Below are 27134 nucleotides of genomic sequence, written 5' to 3'. Positions count from 1 at the left end.
AAGCATACAACATTATCAATTTCATTTTACTATTACTTGTCTTTCCCAGCATCATTTTGTCGCTGATGAGTCACTATAAGACAAGATGACACATCTCTGCAGGAAGCCTCTCCTCTCGCTTGATTACAAACCCCGGTTGACAAATACAACCACTTAACAACATCTTTTCATAGGTTTCGCACAAACAATATCGATACACGCTTCCTCCGCGCATTCATTTCCCCCAGCGTTATATAGTGAATGCTATCAAGTGGCTATCAGCGAGTGCAACTTTAACGATGTACTGTAAAAAAGTGTCTTCAGTCGGTGGTATTTAACAAGCGTTAACCCCCACTCCTTTACCCTTTCAGGTTCGTCTTCTTCATTAGTTTGGACTGAGTCTTCACCAAGGTAAACCCATAAAAAGGAGAACTATTAAAAGGCTCAGAACTAGTGTTACAAGGTGCCTTTCAAACTTGTAATATGATAGCTGAGGCCACAGTCTAGTATTTGAGGGCTTAGGATATGTTATTTGAAGTGCCCGGTGCAGGGCTTAAGACTAAACCTAACCAGAGCTTTACCTAGGCTTAGTCCTAATCCTGCTTGCACAGTGCCACTAGGAGACCTCCACCCCTTTGGCCAACTACCAGACATGCCGCCTGTTCAGACCAAACAAGCACTGTGAATATAAACCATAACCTCAATGAGCATGTACAAATTGAAGTTTGCTGTGACTTTGATGTTTCAAGCAGGCCAAAACCCAGTCATACAATTCAAATGCGTGTATTTACTGGAGTGGTATGTTGTGGTACCGACTTTCACAATTTTCTCTAACTGAGCTGCAAATGTGCAATCCAATGTACAGTCAGTGTCAATGTTACTTAAAATTGAGATAAAACGAAAGTAGAAAAATATGTTTTCTTTCATATGGTGATGTAGCTGAGTGCGACAGATTATCAAAATGTTTTCATCCTGTGTCAAAAGTGAGGAACAAATCAGGATTCATAAAGGCAAAAACTAAAATGAAATGCGTACGCCAACTAACGTTTTGCACTCACATAAATAATTAAAATAAACCCAACACTGTTTATTAAAATGTGATAATTAATAGAGAATCATGTCTGATCTGAGCGTTTTTATTGCTCATAACTTCTGGAGAGAAATAATGCAGACACTGTGACTAAGATCAAACTTTCTTGTGCGCATCCATTGACCACCTGCTTTGAAAGGCTATGGCTTCGACTGTATGTGTACGTTAGTGTACGTGTTGTCTCGCGTAGCCAGACCTTCAGACTAACAGCAGAAGGTCTGGGAACCTTAGCATCTTTGAATGGCAGCCAAGTCATGTTTAGGGGCGTGGAAATGTCCCTACAGTGATAGATCATGTGTACAACTCTTGGACGTATTTTAAAGATTCTATGCCTCAAACTTTAAATATATCACGTAAAAATCCAGTGTTTAGTTGATCCTGATAAGCGCTCAATATCCCAGTAGTAAAAATGACAGCCTCCTTCTAACATGAAGGAGAATGGCATCACGGGATATTTGTTTCCAGGCAGAACGTTAAATAACGCGGCACCAACATCTCCTGGAAATCCTGTTTAATTCAACCAATTCGATGACGACTTCAAAACTCCCAGAAAGTTTCAAATTTACTGTGCCATATGCACCAGACATGCATCCCAAGGTTTGTTGGGTGTGATTTCTGTGGCTGAGACTAGTCTCTGTGTTAAAAACCAAAGTATGCTTTGGACTTAAATGATTGGAAAAGTCAGAAAGAAGCCTTTCATTTTCACTGGAAGATTTAGTTATGACATTATGAGGTCAAAAAATGAAACATATGCTAAATAAATCATTCACAATATGATCTATGACATGAATGTGGAAAACAGATTCCATGCCAACTTTAAACGCTTCACAGGCGCAGAATGAAGAACTAGCACTCACTCTGTCTCTAATACACACGACTTTCGTTTTCTGTTCATGTATGCAGGTGAATGTAAATGAGAAAAAAGGAGCCCTGATGACAGTAATAGGTTATCTTCCAAGAGATTAGGTGTTCACCTTGAACCCATCCCAAGGCCAAAAGCAACCCCCATCTGAGCAACTAGCTGTCAGATGATTTGATTGACTTCAATAAGGTCGCATCATAAAACACTACTGACCAGCCTCCAAGATAAAATACTCTCCCAATGATATACGAACAGACATCATTACCATCGATATGTGATTCTACCTTTCTTATTTCATAAACGGTCAAAGAGGGCAGTGGTGCGAACTATGTACTGAGGAAAGCAAGAGTGCTGCTTCTCTAAACACCAACACTCTTGTGATATGGCTAAAAAAAACAGGTAACAAGTAAATTTTGAGTAACTTGTTAATTGTAGACTCAATTTTGCCAGTCCAAAAATGTTTGTGCACATGGACAATTTGTGAACTAAGTGATGTATGCTTCAATTCAATTATATTAATCTATAATGTATCTTAAAAATAAGGCAAATGGATCAATATTTGTGGTTACCATACCAATAATCTAAACAAATTCACACAGAGATCAATATAGAATAGCTGACATGATTGAATAACCATAACTGTTATATGAAAAAATGCTTTTATTACTGGCAATCACATTCAAAAGCTTAAGTGGTAATCACTGCTGTAGATCTAAATGGTCCTTTCCATTTACCACCAGTTGTTTTCAATAGTCATGATAATATATCACCATGTCCTCAAACAGCTAGCATTTGCTAGCTGAGAAAGTGCATCATAAACTGCATTATTAAATGAGATTAGTTTTGAGGTCATGAACGTGTGTCACACGGAGGTCATACTATAAAACAACCACAGTTATTCAGTTATTGAAAGCCTGGGTCAAGACCATGAAGGGAACTAAGAGGTCGTGCGTGCCATACAATGATGTTCAAATGTTCAAAACATCTTGTGGGTCTTCTAGACTACATTTCTGAGATCTTTTTTAACATGTCTGTACAAAGTTTATTGGGGGGAAAAAAACTGCAAAAGAGATGTTTGCTCTTAATAGAATTTCCTGCTACAATACTTCTTATTCTTTTTGTTATTTCCTACAGCGGCTAATGAACCGGAAGTCTCGCACATTCACAACGTTACTTCTGCGTTGAAAAAAGACAAAAAAAAAAAAAATACTCACAATAAGCTTTTACCAAAGATCATTTCATCCAATTATACGACCACACTGCGATGAATGTTAATAGATTGCATATCTCAGTGCCTCCGTAGTGTGAACCACCAAATGAAACTACAGACAGGATTTCTGCAGGTAACCATGACTGAAACTAAACTGTGTCTGGCGCCATCAAGTGGCTGTAAGAGGAACCTAAACCACCATTTATTTTAGGTTACATTTAAGCACCATTTTGGGGGGGGGGGGGGGGGGGTATGTCTTCCCAGTGGTTCAGAAGTTCCTGCCATATTCCAGCAGGAATATTCCAGATATTTCTGTAATAACTACCCAAAAGGTTCCTGTCACGTATAAGAGCCAATCTATTCCCGGCATTCCTTTAAAGCTTAGGAGGTGGCAGACAGGCAGGCACAGAAAACAGGATTTTATTAGCATCAAAAGCGGGAAGACTGAAAAGTGAAGATATAATATTTGTTAAACTTTAAAGCTGAAGAACTCAGTTCATTGTTTAGTATTCTCCTGAGTAACAGGGTTTACATATAGTTAAAAAAAAAAAAAAGTTTCACACAACATATATCTAAAAATGATTACAGTCTGTCATATTGATCACTCATCTTGATATAAAACGTGTTCTGGAATGTGAAAGTACATTGGTTGTAAAGGTAGCCTGAATTTATTCATTCTCAGTTTAAGTATTTCTCCCTCTGGTGGACAGTTTCGTGCAGCACAAGGGTAAATTGGCTGTACAGTACAAATGGGAAATCTGGACTCATTCTTAACCCTCTCAAGACAGGCGTTGCAGATTTGCAACAGTAGAGTAACTAAAAACCTTATTACTCCAGATACATATTTTATGAATCTGGAGTACTAAAAACATTACTATAGGTTACTAAATTTACTAAGTTACTAAAACTTAATTTGAGCCTGAGAGGGTTAAAACTCCTCAGGACAAAGTTTGGTAAAACAACAAAAAAAGTAAGACCAGGCACTATGAGCAGTACAAAAATGGAGGTTCTAAAGATTGTCCCACACACATACCCTGATTTTCTTACAACCCCTGTTTTATAAAGACTGTATGTACTGGGGATGGAGTTGTGGGAATGAATGATGAAGCCTGGTAAAAAAAAAAAAAATGCTAAATTGTATTCCAAATACATTTTACAGTATAGTTGACCAGTTAGAAACTCATATTTGTACAACATAAACTTCATATAGCTTACATTTTATTTAATGTTATAAGCAGTGAACTATAAATGAATTATAAAACTATAAGGAAAAGAGCTGAGTAATTGCCTGTGCCCTTTAAATTCTGATAAGGCTGTCAGATAATGCAAGATAACAGAAACATGCAATCCTTCTCATAAACCTCAATGATAATGTTAAGTCTTAAGTCGGCAAAAACCGATGCCAAAGCACCTGGAAAAGAATAGAAGAACAGAAAGAGCTGACAGCAGAGAAATTTATAATGATCAGGATTGTTCTGTGTAAAAACAGTAGTCCTGGCATGTTATTTGTCACTGAGCGTTTTGCTGCTAATATTCCCAGAGTCCCTTTCGGTTCCAGCCAGAGATCACTGCACCACAGGCAAAAACAAACTACTGCTGACCATCTTTGATGGGTTCAGGTGGGACAACGACTGGGATGTGGACACATGTTGACTCTGCATAATACCACTGAATAGAAACTGGACTGCAAATCTGAGGCATTTAACATTATGTAAATAAAAATGAAGTTTAAAACTAAAACATCTGTCCAGAATTTGTATAGATGCTTATCTTACATAATATGACAGGAGATAGGAATTAAATACTGAGTGAATAAAATATTTATGATTTCAAAGAGTATTACTTTATTATCTTTGTTTGAGACAGAGGGAGAGAGAGAGACAGAGGCTAGAGGTGACTTTTCTGCCTTAATTTTCGGTTGAAATCAACATAAAAGCTACGTAACTTGCATAATAAAATAACATATAAATTTCACATGGTCTGAACATAATGGAAGCCAGTGAAATATACTCATGCATCAAGAATCAGCAAATTATGGAAAAAAAGAAAGGCCTCAAACAGAAGAAAAAAACACCATAGAGCCGCGCAGTTAAGATCTTGACTTCAACTACAATTGAAACGTTTCGCAATGACCTAAAAATTCACACCACAGTTTTATAAAAAAAGCCCAGTACAAAATTACTCCTAACTGTTGTGCAGGTCTGAACCACAATTTTGAGGATTACACTAAATTAGATTAGGAACGTGAAACTACAAACTCGAGTGCATTACCATACTCATAACATAGACATTCCTTTGGGCCCCAAAATTACAATTTCAAATGTGCATCATTTCAGAAAACAAATAATTAGAAGAATATGCATAAATATGGTGTGGTTACAAACAATGGAAATACCTTTTATCAACAATGACCGTGCATAACTTAAAATAACCTGGTTAAAGAACTAGACTGCAGGACTCCATGCTGAAAAGACCAGCAGGAATGTCCAAGCTGTTTAGCGTTGTTCCAGCTGGTTATCCAAGGAAATTGTGCCAGATAAGAAGGCTGGTTGGAACAAAACACAGCAAGATGTGCTGGTCATTTCAGCAGGGATGATTCCCAAATTGGTTAAGAGCAAAAATTAGTCAACAACAGCCCTTATACAGCTTCCATTCTTTAATATAGCTCACCTTTTGAAGCACTGTCTGATTATTAAAGTCCACTTTTTTTCATCCCAATTGCATAAGCATAGATAAATAACTCACTTAGGCAATGTGCTAATGACTGGTTAGACACTTATCTTTACCTTCACACAATACAGCCTTGATATAAAACACCATGTTTCATTTTATAAGCGGTGAGCAGTAAATCTTAGAAACGCTGCTCAGAAAAGAGCTGTATAATTGCTTTTGTCCCATAACTCCTGATAAGCCACTTGATAAGATATCAAAAGATAGCATAAGCATGTAATTCGTCTCATAAACATCAATAGTGTGAACTTTAGTGTGCAGAAAGGGATGGAAAAAAAACACAAAGACAAAAGGATCAGTCAAAAGCTGAGGCTGTTAGATCAGAAGCAACCCTCGGACCATCCAGAGAGAAGCACGTTTGTTACATCAGCTGTAGTGGTGAAATACCCGTCATGTTATTGGCACTGAGCATTTTGCTGCTAATATTCCCTGAGTCTCTGTCTGTTCCAGTCAGAGATCACTGCACTACAGGCAAAAACAAACTTCTACTGATCAGCTTTGATGGGTTCAGGTGGGACTACGACCGAGATGTGGACACCCCAAACCTGGACAAAATGGCTGAGGAAGGAGTCAAGGCAGCATATGTCACTCCACCTTTCCTGACCATCACCAGTCCTACACACTTCACCCTGTTATCTGGTAAGGAAAAAAAAAACGACAGCAATACATTTCTAATTTAAAGTAAATAGATAATTTACAAAAAGCAAGTTTTAGATGCATGATATATTTTAATATCTACGGTGAATTAGTTCTTAATCAGACCACTGAATATATAATTGCATATGCAAACATGCTAACATTTGGTATAAATATATAGAAGCCAAAACATATGAAGTATCATTATTTGTTTTATTATTATTATTATTTATTTTTGTATATAAATTACTTATTTTTAAATTACTTATTTTTTACTTATTTTTTTTTTGTGTCAAAATGTGTCTTTACGCAGCCAAGTTTAGTTTGCTCTTTTCTTGCGCAAAATTTACTGTAAAGAAATAATTTAAAAATTAATGCAGATTAAATGATGTCTGCTCTGACCCACCTTAGTCCAAATTAATCACAGTATACACAGTTGAAATTGCTTAGTAAATGCATTTATGCCACATCTGAGCAGCATTAAACAATGTGTAAAGACATTTAATTACCACTTCAGAAGTTCTGCTTTGCCACCCCTGCAGAGTAAATTTGGCATGAGCAAAGCATTGATTGTTTGCAAATGCAACTTGCTTTAATATAATGCAATGAAATTTACACAGGTTTTTTGGTGTAAGTGCATCTTATATGTCTAAATATTTTAGGCACACTGTGTTTATATTAAGACAGAGAGAGTAAAGACAATGGATGTTTAGTTAAAGGCAGCTTTAGGAACTCAATATACAGTACTTTGAGTGTTAATTTAGCTCAAACAGACAAGCGTAATGCTAGAAACGCTAATGTCATGGGTTTGATCCCTTAAGAATGCACGAACTGATAAAACATATGCAATATACAATGCATGCAATGAAAGATGCTATGTATATGGGTATATGTAACTGCCAAATTTTCAAACCCAATGAAATCTTCTGGGAAGTCTCAGCATAATTCAGAACTCATAAAAATAGTGACAATAAAAATATCTCTTTTCCTAGGAAGGTACATTGAGAACCATGGGGTGATTCACAACAACTGGTTCAACACAACCACACAAGAGAAGAAACAATACTACATGACACAGTTTGTGGATGAATACTGGGATAATGGCAGTCTACCCATTTGGATCACTGCTCAAAGACAGGTACGTCTCAAAAAGCCAGACACAAAAGCTTTAGTACATCTCAAATAAGAATACAAATACTATATCACATCCTAATATACATACATTTGCTTTAAATAAAATATCAAGTGACTAGTAAAGGTGTCCTTTCTTAGGGTAAGAAAACTGGATCCTTACATTTCCCTGGCACTGCTGCCACTTACCAGAAAGAAAATATCCAAGTGAAGGAGGTGGAACCGAGGTATTATGACCACACCAATGAGACGGCATGGAGGGAGAAAGTGGACAAGGTCTTGAAGGAATGGTTTAAAGATCAAGACTTAGATTTTGTCACTTTGTATTTTGGCGACCCTGATGAAACTGGCCACAAGTACGGGCCTGATTCACCTGAGCGCCGCAGGGCAGTAGAGAAAGTTGACCGAACTGTGGGCTACATTAGGGAAACTGCTGAGAAACACGGACTCAGTGACCATCTGAATATAATCATCACAGCTGACCATGGAATGAGCACTGTCTTTAAAGGAGATCAAGTAAAAGAGATAATACTCACCGACATCCCAGGATTCTCCTTGAAAGATCTGAAATTCCACATGGTGGACTATGGACCTTTTGGGCTGCTGCTGCCCAAAGAAGGGATGCTTGAAAAGGTTTATCAAGCCTTGAAAGGAGGTCATCCAAACCTTCACGTTTACAAGAAAGAGGACATGCCTGCTCGACTACATTATTCCAAACATCCACGCATCCTACCCATCGTTCTGTACGCAGACCCGGGATATGTCATCAATGGGGTAAGAATTCCATAAACACCTATAATAGACACCATAAATATACATGGAAAACATTGCGTTATATGTGATCATTTCATATTCTTCCAGTTCTACACATTCCAGACCAATAAAGGGGAACATGGCTATGACAATGAGGTCATGGACATGAAGCCTTTCTTCAGGGCAGTAGGACCAGATTTCCACAGAAACTTGTTGGTGGGACCATTTGAGACTGTTAGCGTTTACCCGCTAATGTGCCACTTACTGGGGATAAAGCCAGAAATCAATGACGGGTCACTGGGTGACACCAAACACATGCTGATATCCAACGGAGAGTCATGCGATTCTGGAGGCGAATCTGGAGGTATCTAAATAAAAGTACAGATCTTACATATCTGACCAAATAATTCAAATTAGATCCGAGATAAGAATTACTTTGATTATTTTTCATACTTTAGAAAAGATTAAATCATAAACAACATTAAATCAAATGAATACCAATAAACTGCTATATTATGTCAGACAAAATCTCTGCTTTGCCCTTAACTACCTTGACAGTTAAAGACAACTTATCATGATAGTCATTAGATGTGGTATTTTGATAAGTTATTACAAGTATAACTCTTTTACCCTGTCCTTCACCCATGAACCAATAACACATGAACCAACACTATCATCATGTTATCACAAATTGCATAAGTTACAGATAATCAATGTTTTTTTTCATCCTCTTGTAGAGGTCCCCAAGTCAATTCTTCATAACGTGTTCGTTGGTCTTGCTGCTGTGGCTGGATTTTTATTTCTTGTGTGTGTTGTTGTTACATCCTTCAACATGTATAAAAGATGGAAAGCGAATACAAGGTAGGATAGTTGAAATAAGTATTTTTTTTCCCCTAGCACATTACCAATTAAAAGTCTGACGTATTACTTTACCTTCACTCTCCAACAGAGGAAAAGTCATGGATGATGAGGACCAGATAAAAGCTGACTCCAAGCAAACATCATTCTAAGACGGACATTTACTTATTCTTGAATTGCTTGTCATTTAATGCTACAGTGGGATCCAAGAATCTGAGACCACATTGAGACGTGAAACATTGAGGGCTTTTTCCCCCACTTAAATCCTGGATGTAAAATAGATAAATAAATTAAGTTAATAATTTTTTTTTTCATATTTTTATATTTAAGTATTCACGTCAAGGCATCTTGACTACAAGTGTCATTAAAAGAAAAGAGGAACAGATTGTACAGTACTACGCTATTTAGTTAGTAAGTCCATGTACAATTTGCAGTTAGCTAGGGTTGGGAATCGATTGGGTTGTATTCGATACCGGTGCCATTTTGATACTTTTAAAACGGTACCGTTGACTAAACGGTGCCTGAATCAATACTTCTATAAAAATAAATAAATACAATAAAAAAAGTCTAAACGGATAACTTTAAAGAACATTACAAATATTTAAAATAAATCCATAGCATTCACACACTCCTTGGATGCTCTAATTTCCTAAACTTCCCTTTATCTAAGGCTAATAAATGTATTTCACGATCTGGGACATTGTTTAATACAACACCAAACACAATGTTTCTGTATCTCTGTCAATATCTCTGATATTCAGTTAAAATAAGTGCTGTCTGTCACTGTCTTTAATCAGTTCTGTGAATGACTGTAGTATGCTCATTATTTATAGAATAGCAACAATGTCATTTGTAAAGTCTTAGGCACATTAGTATTTTCACCCCAAAAAAAGGTTTTAAGCCAGTTATTTATATATTTTGCTGTAGTATGTCAGTAGGAAATTTTAGTTTACAATTCCAAACATTAATTTTGCCATTAATTTTAATAATAATCTAGTGAGATTGTTGAATGCACAAGCAGTCTGACAACACACTGCCTAAGACTATTTGCACAGTAGTGTATATATAAAGTATGTATAATTAAATTAAGTGTATTTAAATATGTGTAATTAAAGTATGTGTTCATATGTGTTAAGGGCTCGATTGTCACTGGAGAAAACAGCTGCGGTGTGATGAGCGGTGAACGCAGCGAAAACTTTACAGTAGATGGGAAAACCGACTGCTCCCTCGTGACCTTTTGTAAACTGTATTTATGACAAAGAACTGCATAGATACATAACTATCTATCGATAAACACACACCTCGTGTCCCCTGTTTGTGCTTGAGTCTGCTCGAGCTGCTCCGCAGCGGTCTAGAGATCGAAGAGCGCGCTGAAAGACGGAGAGGAGACCGGTCTGACGCCGGTTTCATATGAAATTTAAGCGGACTGACTCTGAGGCAAATGCGAATTTGAGTATAGTTTATGGAGCTAAATGTTATAGCCCCGCTAAAAAAAAAAAGCCTAGCGACGCCCCTGCTTGTGTAGATTTCAGAGAACCAGGGCAAATATTTAAATCGATCGCTCAGGCATTTAAGAGGTACCCAAATGAGGCACTGAAATCTTCGTTCTTTTAACCCTACAATTAACCCTTCATTCATATTGTTATGCTGATGAAATGTATTTAAAATGTTCCATTAAATTAGAGATGCTGAAAATATAATTTGTCATTTTAAAAAGTTGTTTTAAATTAGAAATGCTTTGTAATAAAAATTGCTTTACTGCCTCATGTTGATTAATATGCAGCATATTGTATACAGTATATACTGATGCCATCTAGTGGAAATAGTGAGTATTTTCAAACTCAAAACAATTGTGACACTATGTAAACCAACTGCATCCAGCTAAATAATAACTGTTAATGATGACACATTATTTTACTCAAGTCTTGAGACTTTCTTGTCTTCCAATTCCCCTCGCATGCAATCTCACCTTATACTCCACACAATGGGCTGGACAATACCAGTCGGTTCTATGGAAAAACACAACGCAGAAAAGGAGCTTAGGAGGACTAAATGACTGACAGAAGTTATCATTACACAAAGCTGCAGATTCAATGATTTATGATGAAATCCCATCCAGTCATGTGGAATTTTCCCAAAATAAGTTTAAGTAAACAGCTCATGACAAAGAGGCACTCAGAGCAGGCTGGTATGCATAAACAGTTTGAACAGTGTGCTGCAGTGTAGCCCCCTCATAACACACTCTCACATACACACACACGTACACACACTCAGTCACCCGCCAAAGCAGAGCCAGTCTGGAAATGTGGAGTCTCCCCCTGGCACATGTGCCAGACTCCCATCCATCTTCCAGTGCAATAACATTTTTCTGTCTCTCCGTCTGTGTCTATTGCTTTACTACGGCTGCAGGACACACAGTCTTCTCCTGTCTGTAGAGATCATCCTTTATGCTTTTAAAGCAACACAGTCTTGAATGCAGAAATTTATCACACTACACTTAGAGTCAATGAGATGTCTTTCAGAAGACATATTAAAGGTAAGCATATTAAAAGTTAAACTCAACACTTGTGGCATGATGTTGAAATCCACAAAAATACATTTTGACGTCCTTCGTTTCCTTTCAAAAAAGTAAACATCTGGGTTACAGTAGGGTGCTTACAATGGAAATGACTGGGGCCAAATTTAAAAGTGTAAACAATGTGCATTTTAGTATTCCTTGTGGTGCTAGTATATTGAATATTAATATTCATAGTTTTAAATGCAGTTACTGTATATGGAATGTTATATGCAATTTTACAGCTTAATTGACATGAAAATGAAACCATAAAATTGACTAGTACCAATTTTAGTTTTAATATAATTAATGTAAGATAGTTTATAAAATTATAAGCTGCTCATTTCTGCTTTTAAAGCCTTCAAAACGTGCCCCAATGGCTTGCATTGTAAGCATTTCACCATTAGGCTATATCATTAATTGCATTTTTAAAGAAATTAATTGAAATTTTGTGGTAATTAATATTATGCCACAAATGCTTTCTATGGAGCTTATACCAAACATGTAATATTCCCTTTTGTCAATACACACATGCATCCTTTTAAACTTCACCCAGTTTTGGATCTGTCAGTAATGACAGATAGGAGACAAGTGTTAACTGCTTTGCTTCCTCTTGAGACCTTGTTATGACTGTCGTTTTGGCTGGTCAAACACTTGGGAATTTCCCTCTGAAGACCTACATAGCACTTTTATTCTATCACAACATGTCAGCTCCTAACCAGGCCACTCTAATATTCTCTGCTCTCATCCATTATGAGCTGTGAGAGCCTATGTCAAACAGCGACATTCTTCTGAGTGGATTTTCTCCTTCCCTCCGACTACATGCATGTCTGCGACGTTCAGCCCACAGAAGCACGCTTGAGCCGGGAAACAAGCATGTTTACATCTGAGGCTTAACAAACATACTGTGCTGAGCTGAAGGGAATGCACAACTCAGTATCAAAAGGATCATGTGGACTATTTTTCCAGGGCTATTTCAAGTTCATAGCGTATTGCTTTTTTGAGCGCCGCCTTTATTCCTCTCAACGGGCAGAATATACCGAAATAGTTGTCTTCTATTAATTTGAACAGTCATATAAATTGAAATTCAAATATAGAGCCTTTTTATTGTGGTCTATCCAATAAAACCCTTAGTGGATGAGGTTTGAAACCATCTAAACTATTTCACAAGGACCAGCCAAGATGCACTGGTGTTCTTGGTCAAACGCCATGTCTTCCAGCGGCCTTGTCTCGCGGGGGCAGACAAGAATCATGTCGCCTCGCACTCTGGTGAGACCTCATAGGGGCTTGCGACGACAGATTTACTCTGACAAGCTCTGCGGTACGGCCGCCTGGCTCCGGACACCAGCACACCTCTGTAACATACCTGTCAATGAGGTGTCACTGCACAGAAAGTGCGCCGTGCTTTCTTCTCCAAAACCGCTATGGAAACACTGACTCAACACCTCCATATCCTCACTCACGCATTCGCTCGCTCCCCAAGCAGTTCTGATGAGGCATTCCTTTGAGGTGAAACAAGGCATGGATCCATGATAACTTCTCCTCATGCCAGAATGGGTGCAGGTCGGTCCTCCAATGCTTGCCTCATGCTTTCATGCCTGCCAGGTTGAATAACTCAAATGTAGCTGCAAGATTTAGGAGGTAATATCTATGTAAAGAAGGAAATGGTCTCAACAGCAAAGCCATAAATCTGTCATTCCTTCTTTGATGGATAGATGCTTCAGAATCATTTTCACAAAGCGGCTGAACAAAAAAGCTAACATTTGTCTGTGTCATATATGGTTTGCTTTTATGTATTTGTGCGAGCAGTAAGGTGTACGATATGGTTCTAATACTCAAGTTGCTTTTTGCAATGCAAAAACAAATGATGTCCTTCTTTGTAACATATTTACAGATGGAAGACGGTTTAATCAAAATCTGGTTATGGATTCTCACGTATATTAAAGGGGTCATATGATGCGATTTCAACTGCTCCTTTCTCTTTGAATTGTTACTGTAAAGATAAAAAATAATGTGTAAAAATAATAACCACATAAACACATTTCATTACACCAAATACACAAAATAATGTCCATTTAAACAGCATCATATATATGACCCCTTTAAGAGTACAATGAGTCATATGCCAAATGGAGCCAAACCTCTCTGAGTGTGAATAAAGAACAAATTAACCAACAGGCAACCGGCCATATATGCCCAAAGGCCTATGACCACTTCACCTGACCACCATAAAACAAGCCAGATAAGCTGATTTAGTGTACAATGACAAACTTTTAAGGAATTGGAACATTAAACTTACTATGAAGGTGGCTGCTTTACTGACTTACCTGGTCATGAAGGAGAGCTGATACCAAGCAATCAGTTTCTATGACTTGCCAATAAACATAACTAGGCCACATTCATTCTACGTTATTTCTGTATATATTATATACACTTTATATATAATGTGTGTATATATATATATATATATATATATATATATATATATATATATATATATATATATATACACGCGAGGGGCGTTTTGGCGGCAAATGTCTTTTCCTTTCCGGCATTAACACAGTAGACATACGTAGCAACAATTTGAAAATAACTGTCAAATAAATTCCAGCAATATGGGGTGATGATGAATACTATGATGTCCCTCAATTCAGTGTTCCAGGCTGAATTAATCAGTATTTATGGAAACGGGGTGTCAACAAAGTAGGCAACATATACTTTCTTGTTAAAATGGTGGTGTTGTGTTTTTTCTTCACCATAAAACATAGCGGTATAAATGAAATATAAGCTAATTAACCCATATCTTTGTGGGTGAGATGTAAAGGGTGCTGAATAGCCTCTCATTCAAATAACTGTATTTCTAAGGTTTTTTTTTTTTTTTTTTTTTTTTTTTTGGTGATTCATACTAGTTAGATAGGAAATGGCACAGCCGTTCGGTGTTAAACCTGTCTATGGATTGAATTAATTAATACGAGTTCTTATATGGTCCACTGGGGGGCGCTTCGTGCTTGGCAGCAAGACAGAGGATGCTAGAAATGTCTACATAACTGGTACGATGGCAATAATCACGACTGATCTAAAGTGATTCTGTGTCCTTCTGGATGAGATATACATCTAGAAGAAAATTAATGCTGCTAAAAGAGGTTTGATAGTTTGATTAAATTTTGCTTTCATTAATATATTATCATTACTCTTTTTTTTTATTATACTAACTCTTCATGGTTATTCTAATATTATACAAATATATGTATGTATAAGTGGAATATGTCAGTAGGCTATACTTTCACTGAATAAGGGTCAGGATTGAGTCAGATATAACAGATTCTAAAACAATAAGATAAACCATTTTTTACATTTTTGTTTTGTTTGGCAGTGAAATGCAAGAAAAAGAATAAAAGATTTCGAAAATTGGATTAGCAATTCTCCTGCCGCCTCTATCCATCAACAACACCACTCGTTTACTTTGGAAAATGCAGCCGAGACATTTAATGGCAATATTCTTTATGACTGTTCACATCTTCTGTTACACCGCTTCTCATGTTAAGAAAGGCTGTGATCCATAACAATTCAGTCCTGAGCCTGTATTTGGAAATAAATAGTGGGGGTATCATTCAAGAGGAATTCTAAACTTTGATTCCATTACATATACAGACACAAAAACATGCACTCACATGCTGTCTCATCCAACACACACACATACACAAAGCAATGCTCATGTACAGAGGCACACACGAGAGTGGCGCCACAGTCTGCTGGGTGCATTTATTATGGATCAGCTTTGCCAATACTTTCAACACCAGTCCAGCCTCCTTCAAACAGCCACAGGCCGATACATGATGGATCCCATTTTTGCATAGAGAATTAATGCAGGACAAAAAGTTCCTACGTCGACCTGTGTCAGTCCCGCCATCAAAAACACCTCTCAATCCAACTGCTAAATTATGTGAGTAATTGATCTGGACAGCGAAAGGCTGAGATTTGGGGCCTTGGCTGTAAAATTGTGCCGCAGATTTCCCTGGTGGCTCAGTTGTTGAGCTCTTGATGAGCTTCCATGATGTTAATTAGCTTGAACACAAACAAAATACTGTTTCCATGAGGACTGAAGGCGATCTGTTCCACCTCATTACAAATTAAACCTCTATACATTCATCTAATCTCCTGTAAATATCTATTGCAGCAGCCGAGCATGACGACAGCACTGTAATATTTCAAACGGAGGAACCTGATCTACACTTGAAAATATTGAGAATGAAGCATACGGGTGGTAACTGCGTACACAGAGATTTGTCTTTCAGTAAAGGATTAAAATGTTTGTTCAAAGCGTTATGAATACAGAAGAAGAGATCCTTCCTCTGCTACGGGAACGAGCCCATTCTTTACAATATAGACAGAGATGGGTGGAACGATGGCACAGAGCCCACATTGGCCTGGCGATTGGGGGAAAATTATAGGCCTACGCTGCCAATTTCTTAAAGGGGGAAAAAAAACAAGGAGGAACAAAAGGGAGATGAAACTTGCGGTTTGATTAAACCTCAGTTGAGTCAAGTATTTGCCATCCCTCATGTTTGTGTAGTGTTTTGGAGGGGGAGAAAGGATGAGAACTTGAGCTCAAACTGAAGGCAAAAGGGGCTTTAGGCATTTCTGTCTGTCAACCGTGAGGTAAAATGAAAAATATACGCTTTTAGATTATAATTATTATTATTTAAGATTAGGGTATATAAGGTTGCCAGACACTGAAAAAACTAAAATAAAAGAAGAAGAAGAAGTAGAAGTAAAAAAAAACAAAAAAAAAACTATAAACTATAAATGAATAAAAAGAAAAAAAATCAACTGCATGCATTTTAGTTTTTTTAGATTTGGATGAATTTGCAGTCTAGATGAGTGTGCACTTATGTTCCCCTTTCATAAATAAGGAGATGTACTTTAATCATATCTGGTTCCAACTCTCTTACACTTCAAAGTCAGTTTGAGCCTGCACGTCTGCAAATATAGCTCTGATCTTTCAACATATGACATGCAATCATCCGCCTGACCCCATTGCTATGATCTCTGGCATGAACTTGAGATCACGCTGACCTTTTTCTCTGTGATGTTATCCTCAAGAGCAAACTCAGATATCCCAGTTACACCTGGCCATTTTCAAAAGGTGCCTAACAATAGCGTTTTAATGTCATCCAAGAACAATATAATGCTATTGAGATTTTGAGAGAGACAAAAAAAAAGATTGTAAAATGAAGTGAATTTCCTTGAAGCAGAGTAGTGACAGACATCAGCCTGAGGCTTATGTTGATACATGTCTCTTCCTGACATCATTCACATAACTGTAAATGTAAGCTATAATAAAGAGTTTTACCACATGTTGTTTTTTTGAATGTCACACTCCCATAAAATATGAGAAATGTTGTCAAGGCTGTAGTGACACATTTCACTGCCAAAGTTAAAAACAACATAATTTCTCAATTTTACAGATTTGTTTTCACAGTTGGTGTGTTTTTGTGTTTCTGTTTTTGGAGGCTCATCTGGTCCAGCTTTAACAGTAGAAATGAAAATGTGTATAATAGAAAACAAACAAAACGCTAATGGAACTCCACAGCACAGGCTACAAAAACTAAAATATATATATATGTATATATTATATGGTGGGATCCAACTAATACTAATACTAAAATGTTGTATATTTATTATTTAATGTATATGATGTCCAGCATGATTTGAGAAATGTTCCAGAGAGCATTAGATGTGCAAAAAATATATATTATACTTAGTTTAATGCCTACAAAACTGCTTGTAGGGACTACAACGTTACTTCCCGGGTTTATGACATCACAAACCCTGATAAACCCCGCCCCCAGGAACATGCAACAAAGAGGGCAGGGCCATCTTGCACTGCTTTAGAAAAGATGAAGAAAACTAGGGGTGAATGTAAAACCTATTCATATATGAATCGTGATTCTGTCTTCAAATGATTCTAATGGATTCACAAGTTTCAAAATCAGTGTTCTAAAGCAGCAGTTCTTAATACTGTTCCTCGGGTCCCCCTCCCCTGGACATGCTCAGCATCTCTCTCTCTCTCTCTCTCTCTCTCTCTCAATATCATTCGGATCACCAGCTCATCTCATAAAATGAACTGTTCCATTTATACACTTTATTTTCACATAACTAAGAGAAACCTTACACACGGACGTGCATTCAGTTGCCGTACTGTATTAAAGCTTTAATCAGGATAAACCCATATATTACAAGCTAACAAAAGCAGTAGCATTTATGAATAACAGCGTATCTAAAAGTAAAGACAATAAAATAAAAATATACCATTACGACACATGCTTGCACAGGTTCTGTGCGATACTCTTCACTAATCCTCTCCGTCTAAATCAGGCTCAAATTGATAAACAATATTGAAGTTGCCATTGTTTGCAATACAACCGGAGCACATGCGCTGAGGTGAGGGACGTTTAGACGTGCACCACAAGCGATTTAGCCAATCACAACACACTGGACAAGATAACCAATCATAGCCTATCCCGTTTTTCTGAGGGAGGGGATTCATAAAAGCAGGAAAGGATCAGCATGTTTATAGGAGAGGGGACAGAGCAGTGTAGAATAAAGGTAAATTATGTAAAAAAATAATGTGATTTAAAAAAAAAAAACGAAACAAAAAACATAGCATTAACACATGTAAGAGTGCATCCCATAAAAACAATCACGTTTAGAAAAAAAAGTCAACCATCACTTTAATTTTTTTTATAGGTTACATTCTATAATATGATAATTAATTATTTTTTTTGTATTTTTTATTTAAATATTTTTTATCATGGCTTAGGTCATGTTCTACCATTTTAGATTTAGTGAAAATACTACATATCAATAAGCTTTTAAGGATGGACATTGTTTGAACGTTTACATTTAGATTTTAGTCATTTAGCAGACGCTTTTAACCAAAACGACTTACAAATGAGGAGAATGGAAGCGATCGAAGTCAACAAAAGAGCAATGATATACAAGTTCTTTAACAAGTCTCAGTCAGCTTAAATGCAGTACATGTAAGGAATTTTTAAATAATATAATACATAAAAAGAAAACAGATGGAAAAAGAATAGAGCAAGCTACTGTTTGAGGTCTTTTTTTTTTTGTTAATTGTATAATAAATTAAAAGAAAAGAGATAGAATACAAAAAGATTAGAAAGAGAGTAAACTCTTTAAACTCTGTTTAAACTATAAAACTCTGAATCATTAAATAATTATGTAAATATATTTGCGAGTGATATTGGAGCTCTTTTTTTCTTTTTTTTTTTGCAAGGAGTTTCCAGCTCATTGGTGTTGCCCACAGACCCACTCACATCCCCAGGTTCCTTTGGTTTGAGTTCCCTCCATCCTCTGCACGCCAGCTGTTTGGTCAGACCAATGAGAGGCTTTCTCTTTAAGGGAGTGTCTGTGCAAAAAAAAACAATCTGAACATTTAATGACTGGTGGTTTTTCTGCGGTGTCATGGTTAGAGGAGCGCCTCGGTGGCCAGACTGTCTTTCATCACACCTGATTGTTAGCGATACTGGATGATCTCCAGAACTTGGGTGGCATGTTAGATGTTACTAGGCAAGATGAAGTTTCCAGTTATATCTCCTAGGATTTGATGCCCTGAGACCCATGAAATGGGATTATTCAGAGCATCTATGAGTGTTTATGTCCATCGAGGTACATTAAGCCGGTGTTGAAAACCACGCATGATGCTGCCCAGTGTTCACTGTGTGAAAATATGCCTCATGAAGAGAGAAAGAAAGACACTGGCACACAGCATTTCCTGTTAAGTACAGTGGAGTGACAGGTCCATAATCTTAGTTTATTGGTAAACTGGAGGAACAGGCAGTGTTTTTATTCTGTGGTGAGCTGAGAAGGATAAAGATGTCATGTTCCTTCATGTAAACCCTCCTTTCTGTGTAAAACCAAGCGATGCTGCACAATGTCCTGCTGGATTAAGTCAAAATCTATGTAACAAAAGCAGGATTTACTCTTTTGGCACGAGGAAAAGTTTCATTTTTGTTTTAAAGCTGTGTATTAGATGTTACGTTGAAGCTTATGCATGAATGATCCCTGACTGAGATTTACTCTAAGCAGAATTTAACTCTTTAAAATGCTGCTGTGTAAAATGTGTAAGATGGAAAACCATCTATGTGACGTTTGTCAAAAAAAGGAGCTTAAACTTAATCGATACGGAGTGGAAATTCAGTATCTTCATTCCTTTGCGAGGTCAAGTTGTTCTTTTCATGCCAACGGGGACTTTAGGCAGCAGACAGAGCAGAGAATGTTTTTACATGTGATCATCCATCCAGCATGTGTTTCAGGCGCCACGCAGATTAAATGAAAGAGTCTGAAAATGAAGGTCTTTAACTTCTAATCCTTTTACAAAGACCCTTCAGACTGTCTGAGGACGGAATGGCATCTCGGAGGAAAAACAAAACAAAACAAAACAAAGAAACTGATCCACTCCCTCCCATTGTCCATTACGATCCAGATTTAACTTCCTAAATCAAATTAAAATAATATCACCTCTATTAGCGTCACATCAGCGTGGAGGGCTTTATAAATAGTGGCGGTTTTTTTTATATGTACAGTAAGTGAAATAATAAAAAAACAGTTCACGCCATTTTTAGTGGTTTTATTTTAAATGCATTTTGACTACATGGACATAAAGAATAAATAGTTTCTTTTAATTTACATGAGCAGTTATTTTCCATTCCCCTTATATATATATACAGCACACCAAGACTGTAATCTATATTCTCCCATCTGAGGTGTATAAAGTATTATTTTTTTTCCGAATAATGGAAAAAGCTTGGAATTCCTTCAATAAACGCACTTTGAATGCGAAATGTTCTTTGACATAAATATGTATAAAGTTACATTACAACCAAAGTTACAGTAGATACTGGATATTATAGGAAAATACTGACCTTTTCTTTCCTTTTTTTTTTTATAAATGATACAGGCACCACTTTACATTACAGTGTCCATGTTAGACTTATTACTATACTTATTTATTAAAATGACTATAATACCAAGCAGCTCCACCAAAGAATCACATGTTACACAAAGTTTTGTCAGCATCACTCAGTATTTCTGTACGAAATTACACAGTAACATGAACACCAATGTAAAGTGTAACCTAGAATGGCACCACATATACATCAAATATACATTCCTACACTAGACAGTGCATGTGAGAATGAGCACAGAGCTTATTTCAGTTCGGGCAGGAGCATTTGCACTCTGATATAATGGGGTACTGGACTTGTATCCAGGCACATTTGAGCCCACCCTTTCTCTGCTGGCACCTCCATCGCAAAACTGTAAAATGGCTGGATTTGGCAGGTTTGCAAACCATCCCTTCTGGAACTGAACAAGACCTTTTATTGTAGCAGCTGCCCACCTTCACATAGCGGGGCCAGAATCGGTTCCCCAGGTCCTGCCATGTGTGCACCACTGGGCAGAAGGCATAGGACCACAACCACAGCTGAAGCCTTCTTCTGAGTTTCTTACTGGGCTTGTGTTTTTTCCCATGCTGGATCTCAAACTCCATGGATTTGATTTCTTTAGGCATGGTGCCGGTGGGACGCTTTAAAAGTTCAGACTCGTTCAGGTCATCCTGTCCTGCGTATTTGTCATCCGGTGGGCTGATGGACATGAAGTTCTGGTCAAAGTGACTGCCTAGAATAGCTCTGAGTTCGGTCTCGTTCAGATCCCGCTCCTTAGGGTCCAGTATAGGATCCGGGTCCTCTATGAGTTCCACTAAAGGCAGAGTGTCACTGGGAATGGGACGGAGGAGGTAGTAATGTTGGCACATCCCTTGTTCTATCCTGAATCCGAGAGAGAAAATGAGCACGTATGTAGCCAGAAAATACGGCACGTTATCCATATTTTCGGCTGATTAATCCTCGCGCTTAAGAGTTCGCTTGAGTTTTTGCCGAGCCGTGAGCGCGCAGTCTCCAGTGCGCGCGGTGTCTCTCCACGAGCGGTCTCCTTAGAAAATGTTCATTCAATTCAAACGGCACTATCCTCGATGCCACTTCGCGCGTAAATGTGTTGGGACATCCAAGTATCCTGTGTCAGTGTCTACTTTGTGGTCATTCCGCGCGTCTTGTTCCGCTTTTACGCACAGGTTCCCATCAGCAGAAGGGCTCATGACAGAATAAGGCGTTTTGAGCTGGACCCGGTCTCCTTTTTGAGCTCGCGGGCTCCTCGCGTCTGAATCCGGAGTCCTGGTGTCTGAGGATCCGCATGGTTTCTGGTGACGGGCACCGAACTGAGAATCACCTGGCTCGTCTGATTTATCCTCGCGGGTCGTAGAACCCAAAGACCCATTCTCAATTGTGGGTCTGTTGCCAGAGCTCCACGACACCTCCTTCTATTTAGGGAAGGGGGGTCGGTGGGATGGTCCGGGAGTGGGGTATGGGGGTGTGTGAGTTGGGTATAAAGGGGTCCGGAGGGTTGACTATCGTTGGTCGCCCTCTGCCGGTGCCCGCGCACATGAATGACATGAGATGAATGACAGAAGAATCTTTAGGATCTCGGTGAACTAGACTGCAGCGTAAATTGGTCCAATTCATTCATTCTTTATTCATTGTGAAGCAACATTTTAATCATCATTTATTTCACTTATATAATTATATTATTATTCTTACATAAAGCGTATCAGAACAAGACTATGTCAATGACAAATGAAGTAAAAAAAGAGAAAATTTCAAAAAATCTCATTTAAAACACGCGTCTAGTCCTTAGAAATGTAATCTTTGAAGTAATTGTTATATGTTTTTGAAACATATTTATATTTGTTTGTTTTAAACATGTCAGGTAACCATGAAGTAAAATGCAATACAAATACTTTTCCTTGCACCTGAATACATGAGTCAATACAACATAACAAAAAAATAAAAAATAAATTGTTAACTAGTGAAAGTTTTCATATATATATATATATATATATATATTCATTAAAAAGTTTTTTGCAATTAAACAAACATTATTGAGTGATAAATATCAACAAAGGTTCCATTTGACCTGAATGAAATGTGTCTTTTCAAGTCTTAGGCTTTTGTCATGTCGATAAATATTATTAAAATGTAAAATAATTACAAACAAACTGCTTAACTCCTTATTTTAAAATAAATACAAATAAAATATTAAACAGATATCAACATTTACAGTTTTCAGCCTTTTAAAAATATAGAAAATTACAGTAAAACAGAATACAGAAAAATATATTTTATGAATATCTCGGGCTTTTTTTAAATAATATATTCACGTTTTTATTGTTTTGTTAGATGAGTTTGATATCTTTATAAATTGATATGAAGCATGGTGAACAATGTAAATGATTTAAACAGGCCAATTGACAATATATAATTAGGAAATGTTAACCTTATAGAGATTTAATACAGATTTTCAAATACAGAAGTTTATATTTTATGAATTTTTAAAATAATAATTATTTTTATAATATATTTATATTTTTATCAGTTTTTGTTATAAATGTGTTTAATTTTTTATTTTTTTTTGTAAATTGATAAGAAGCTTGGTTTACAATGTTAACAACTTAAAAAAACGGTCAAATAGCAGAGACAAACAGAGACTGTGTTTGTGTTTCAAACTGAACTGACTGCGTGTTAGCTACGGCGAAACCGTAACTTTCAAATCGAGCGTTCAAATTGCTCTCTTGTTAGATCATCAAAGGTCTTCACAGGGAACTAAACAAAAATAAATGAAATTTTTATCTATCAGGGTAATGAAAGAATCAGGAATATTTCGACCTCGAGTTGGGAGGCCTTCTGATCCGTCATTAAGATTAAGTGAACTTCAGAGTCAGATCAGATGTTGATGGTCATGGAGGCGCGACTGGCCTTAGCCCAGATATTCCGCGAAAATCAAAGGACAAATATTCCCCCAGATGATTTGAAACATGTGGATCTCGCCGTCAGTTAAAGGAAAGAAATGAGATTTTATTTGTACATTGGAAACGAACTTAAACTGGCGAATATTGCTATCAAGGAGACGATCTGATGATTAGGTCCGAAATGACGCAGTGTTATCAATTCACAGCTAAAACTGACAGGAGCCTGTTTGAATATGGTAGGCTATCTAATCCACCTTGCAGTGTGTCCAAGCACACTTCCATGGTTACCATCGTAACACAGTTAAACAGTCATTCGTAAAAATGACAAAACAGAACGAAGGAATCCTCAAAAGTATAACAACATACATCAACTGAGCCGCAGTTCACAGGTTAAGACACTTATTATGAGTGACATTTAGTGCTAAGACAGTATGGCGTCTGTTGATCACAAATGCATTAATCAGTTCATGTTCTTATGGAGGACTCTGGAAAACAGCATAGCTCTTTATTTGGCTCTCAGAAATGTCTCTGTTCACCGGTAGACTGAGCCGGTCCCTGCGTTCTGTAATTCTAGCCGGAGGATAGGCCATTATCAAGGCCCACAGATTCCTTCGTCACTACAGTCGGTTGGCAAGCTTATCTCAAAAACATAATTTCAGCCCACTTCCTTTCTTTTAAATAAGAACTCGCATTCTACTGGCGCCGGACACTCGCAGACACAGGAGCAATCCAGAAAATTGCTCTAAGGTCAATTTAAACGTTAAAGAGGAGCACGGGAATATCATGGGATGTCTGAATGCAACCAAAAAATCCATGAACAGTGGCACCCACTGATTTTATTTCAGAATGTGTTTCAGAGTAAGCTGATATCAATTGAGAATGATTTAAACAGAACAGCACACAGCTCACTTTGATCACATTTAACACTTCATTTTCTTTTTAAAACATTTCATAATTGTACATTTTGACTGGTCTGTTTGTTTAAATTCTTAACATTGCAAATTAAGATTAAACAGATAACAAAATAACAATATATTATACAAATATAATTAATATAATTATTAGAAATTATAACTAAAAAGGTGCATAACTTGTAGTTTTCTGCATTTTAAAATCTGTAAGATTAACATTTCATAATTATACATTTCGAGTAACATTGAAAATTAAGATTCACATAAATGTCTTTCTATTTTAAAATCTGTATTCAACACTTATTCAACAGTTGTATTCAACAGTTCCCAATTATTAAATCAATCTACAGTGAGCCAAATGTTGAAAACAACGAAAAACCATGAAAGAAAAACAAAGAAACTCAGATTGGCCTCAAATGAAAGAAATACAAATAAAATATCATAAAATATTTACTCTGGAATGTTTATTTTTTTATGACTTAAATACATCTGTCACAACGTCATTTTCGAGATGCATCACAAAAAGCAAACAAGTTACATCAGAAACTTCTATGACATGGGACCAACCATCAGAAATACAATACTGAAATATATTATTTGGATCAATAAATCCATAATGCAAAAATATACAGATATGATGCTTTTTAATTGTTTTGGCTTGCATTGTGCACAGTATAAAGGTATCAAGACAAACATACTAAATCATTTAACAATAATACGCTAACTGGAAAGAGTTCAATGATTTAACTGGAAGGTGGAATATGATAAATAATGCCTCATGTGTGTGGGCTTGTGTTGTGTGCATTTTACCCACAGGATCTGGAGCACCAGCTGACATCACTGTACATTTCTTTACACAATCCTTCACAGGAGAAACTCCAGTTGTGACATTTTTTTTTGGAAATCAATTTTACATTTTGTGCAAATACCATTTTTCTTTCATTTGTAAAAAACATTACAAACAGTAATAAATTGTTAAAACATTGCAGCAGACACATTCACAATGTTGCTTGCAAAAGCTGCCCTCTTCATTCGGGGGAAAAAATATCTCACTTAACTACAGGCCGTACATATGGATTATGTGAATAAATATATACTATATTCACAATGAATCGGTTAGGTAATAATCATTGCAAAATGAATGTGGTATAGTTTTACAGAATTACTGATGCATTACTAAACAATCTACCTTTTTGGTTATGTCCTTAGACCATAACTTGCATTTCATTTAAAATATCTATGGCTTTATTGATAAAATGAGGGCTGTGATATTGGTCATTATGTTTAAAGAACGATCCACTTCCAAATCATTGAAATATTTATGAATGTGTGTTTATATATGTGGCACAAATTTGCGGTAAAAGCAAAGAAGGTTCCTATCTCTGCAAACGGTCAAAAGTGGTCCGATTCAAAATAATCCAGCTACCAAACTCTTATTATAGTAAAAGTTGTGGAAAGCAAATGTACTTTATGTATTAAAAGTGCAGTTTTTATCATTCCTTCAGACGGTAAAACATAAGTGGTTTTCTTTTCCTTTCATAACAGTGGGTTACCCAGCATAAATAGGAACAGAAACAGACAAATTACAACAAATCTTCAAATGTGAACAATCACACGCCACAAACCACCATCATATGGTAAACATCACACAACTCAAGGTATTTTTCAATGAAACACATTCTGTGGAACAAATGTCACGCACTCTTTCCTTAGAACTACTTACCAGCTTTTTCAATTGAAAAGGGCTCGTGTTTGGTAACAGAGTTTGTAGTGACGGGATCATCTTACAGTCATCCAGGGTTTCTGAACACTGAAACGCAATCGATTAGAAACAGATGTAATGTGAAGTGGGTGATGCCACTTCATACATCAATAGTAAGAGCAAACAATGCTTAATGGGCAGTGAAATTAGCGGATACATCAATCTTTCATTGCAAGTAAATACATAGGTGATTTGACGGTCAGTTAAAATTCGGTTTAAGTCCTTTCTCCACCTAAAAACACCAAAACAGTATGTTTCCAGAAGTAGAAATCCCATTCATTTTCTCCACAGAGACCTTGATTTTCATCAATAACCTTTAAACCTTTCAAAATAGACCAACCAGATGTTATTAAATCAATTATTTATATTTATTTATATATATATATATATATATATATATATATATATATATATATATATATATATATATATCAAGTGCAAGGTTGGGGGTTCGATTCCCTGGGAACACATGATAGGTAAAAATTCAGATAAAAATAGCCTGAATGCACTGTAAGTCGCTTTGGATAAAAGCATCTGCTAAATGCATTAATTTAATTTAATTTTAATTTAATATATATTAAACAAGTTTATATATATATATATTAGGGGGGTAACGATACGCGTATTCATATTGAACCATTCAGTACGAGGCTTTCGGTTCGGTACGTGGTACGCATTATGTACCGAACGGTTCGTTGGACTAATTAATTATATTTTTGAAATATAATGATATGCGTTCAACAAGGTAGCCCAATAACCCAAACGACGTAACAG

At 36.7% G+C, this 27134-nt stretch overlaps 1 protein-coding gene and 1 pseudogene across 1 annotated transcript; one reads left to right on the top strand and one right to left on the bottom strand.

Moving 5' to 3' along the window:
• The first annotated feature begins 6119 nt into the window (after positions 1-6119).
• LOC113076001 (ectonucleotide pyrophosphatase/phosphodiesterase family member 7-like) lies at positions 6120-9401 on the top strand (annotated as a pseudogene).
• Positions 9402-20441: 11040 nt separating this feature from the next.
• LOC113076002 (noggin-3-like) lies at positions 20442-22219 on the bottom strand. The gene has a single exon (XM_026248651.1). It carries the CDS (start codon positions 21711-21713, stop codon positions 21042-21044), a length of 672 nt encoding a protein of 223 aa, XP_026104436.1. The 5' UTR covers positions 21714-22219; the 3' UTR covers positions 20442-21041.
• Positions 22220-27134: the final 4915 nt, after the last annotated feature.

This window comes from Carassius auratus, unplaced genomic scaffold (genome assembly GCF_003368295.1).
Source record: "Carassius auratus strain Wakin unplaced genomic scaffold, ASM336829v1 scaf_tig00018252, whole genome shotgun sequence".
Lineage (NCBI taxonomy): Eukaryota > Metazoa > Chordata > Actinopteri > Cypriniformes > Cyprinidae > Carassius > Carassius auratus.
Note: the sequence above shows the minus strand (reverse complement) of the source record. Positions and strands in the feature narration are given on the sequence as shown.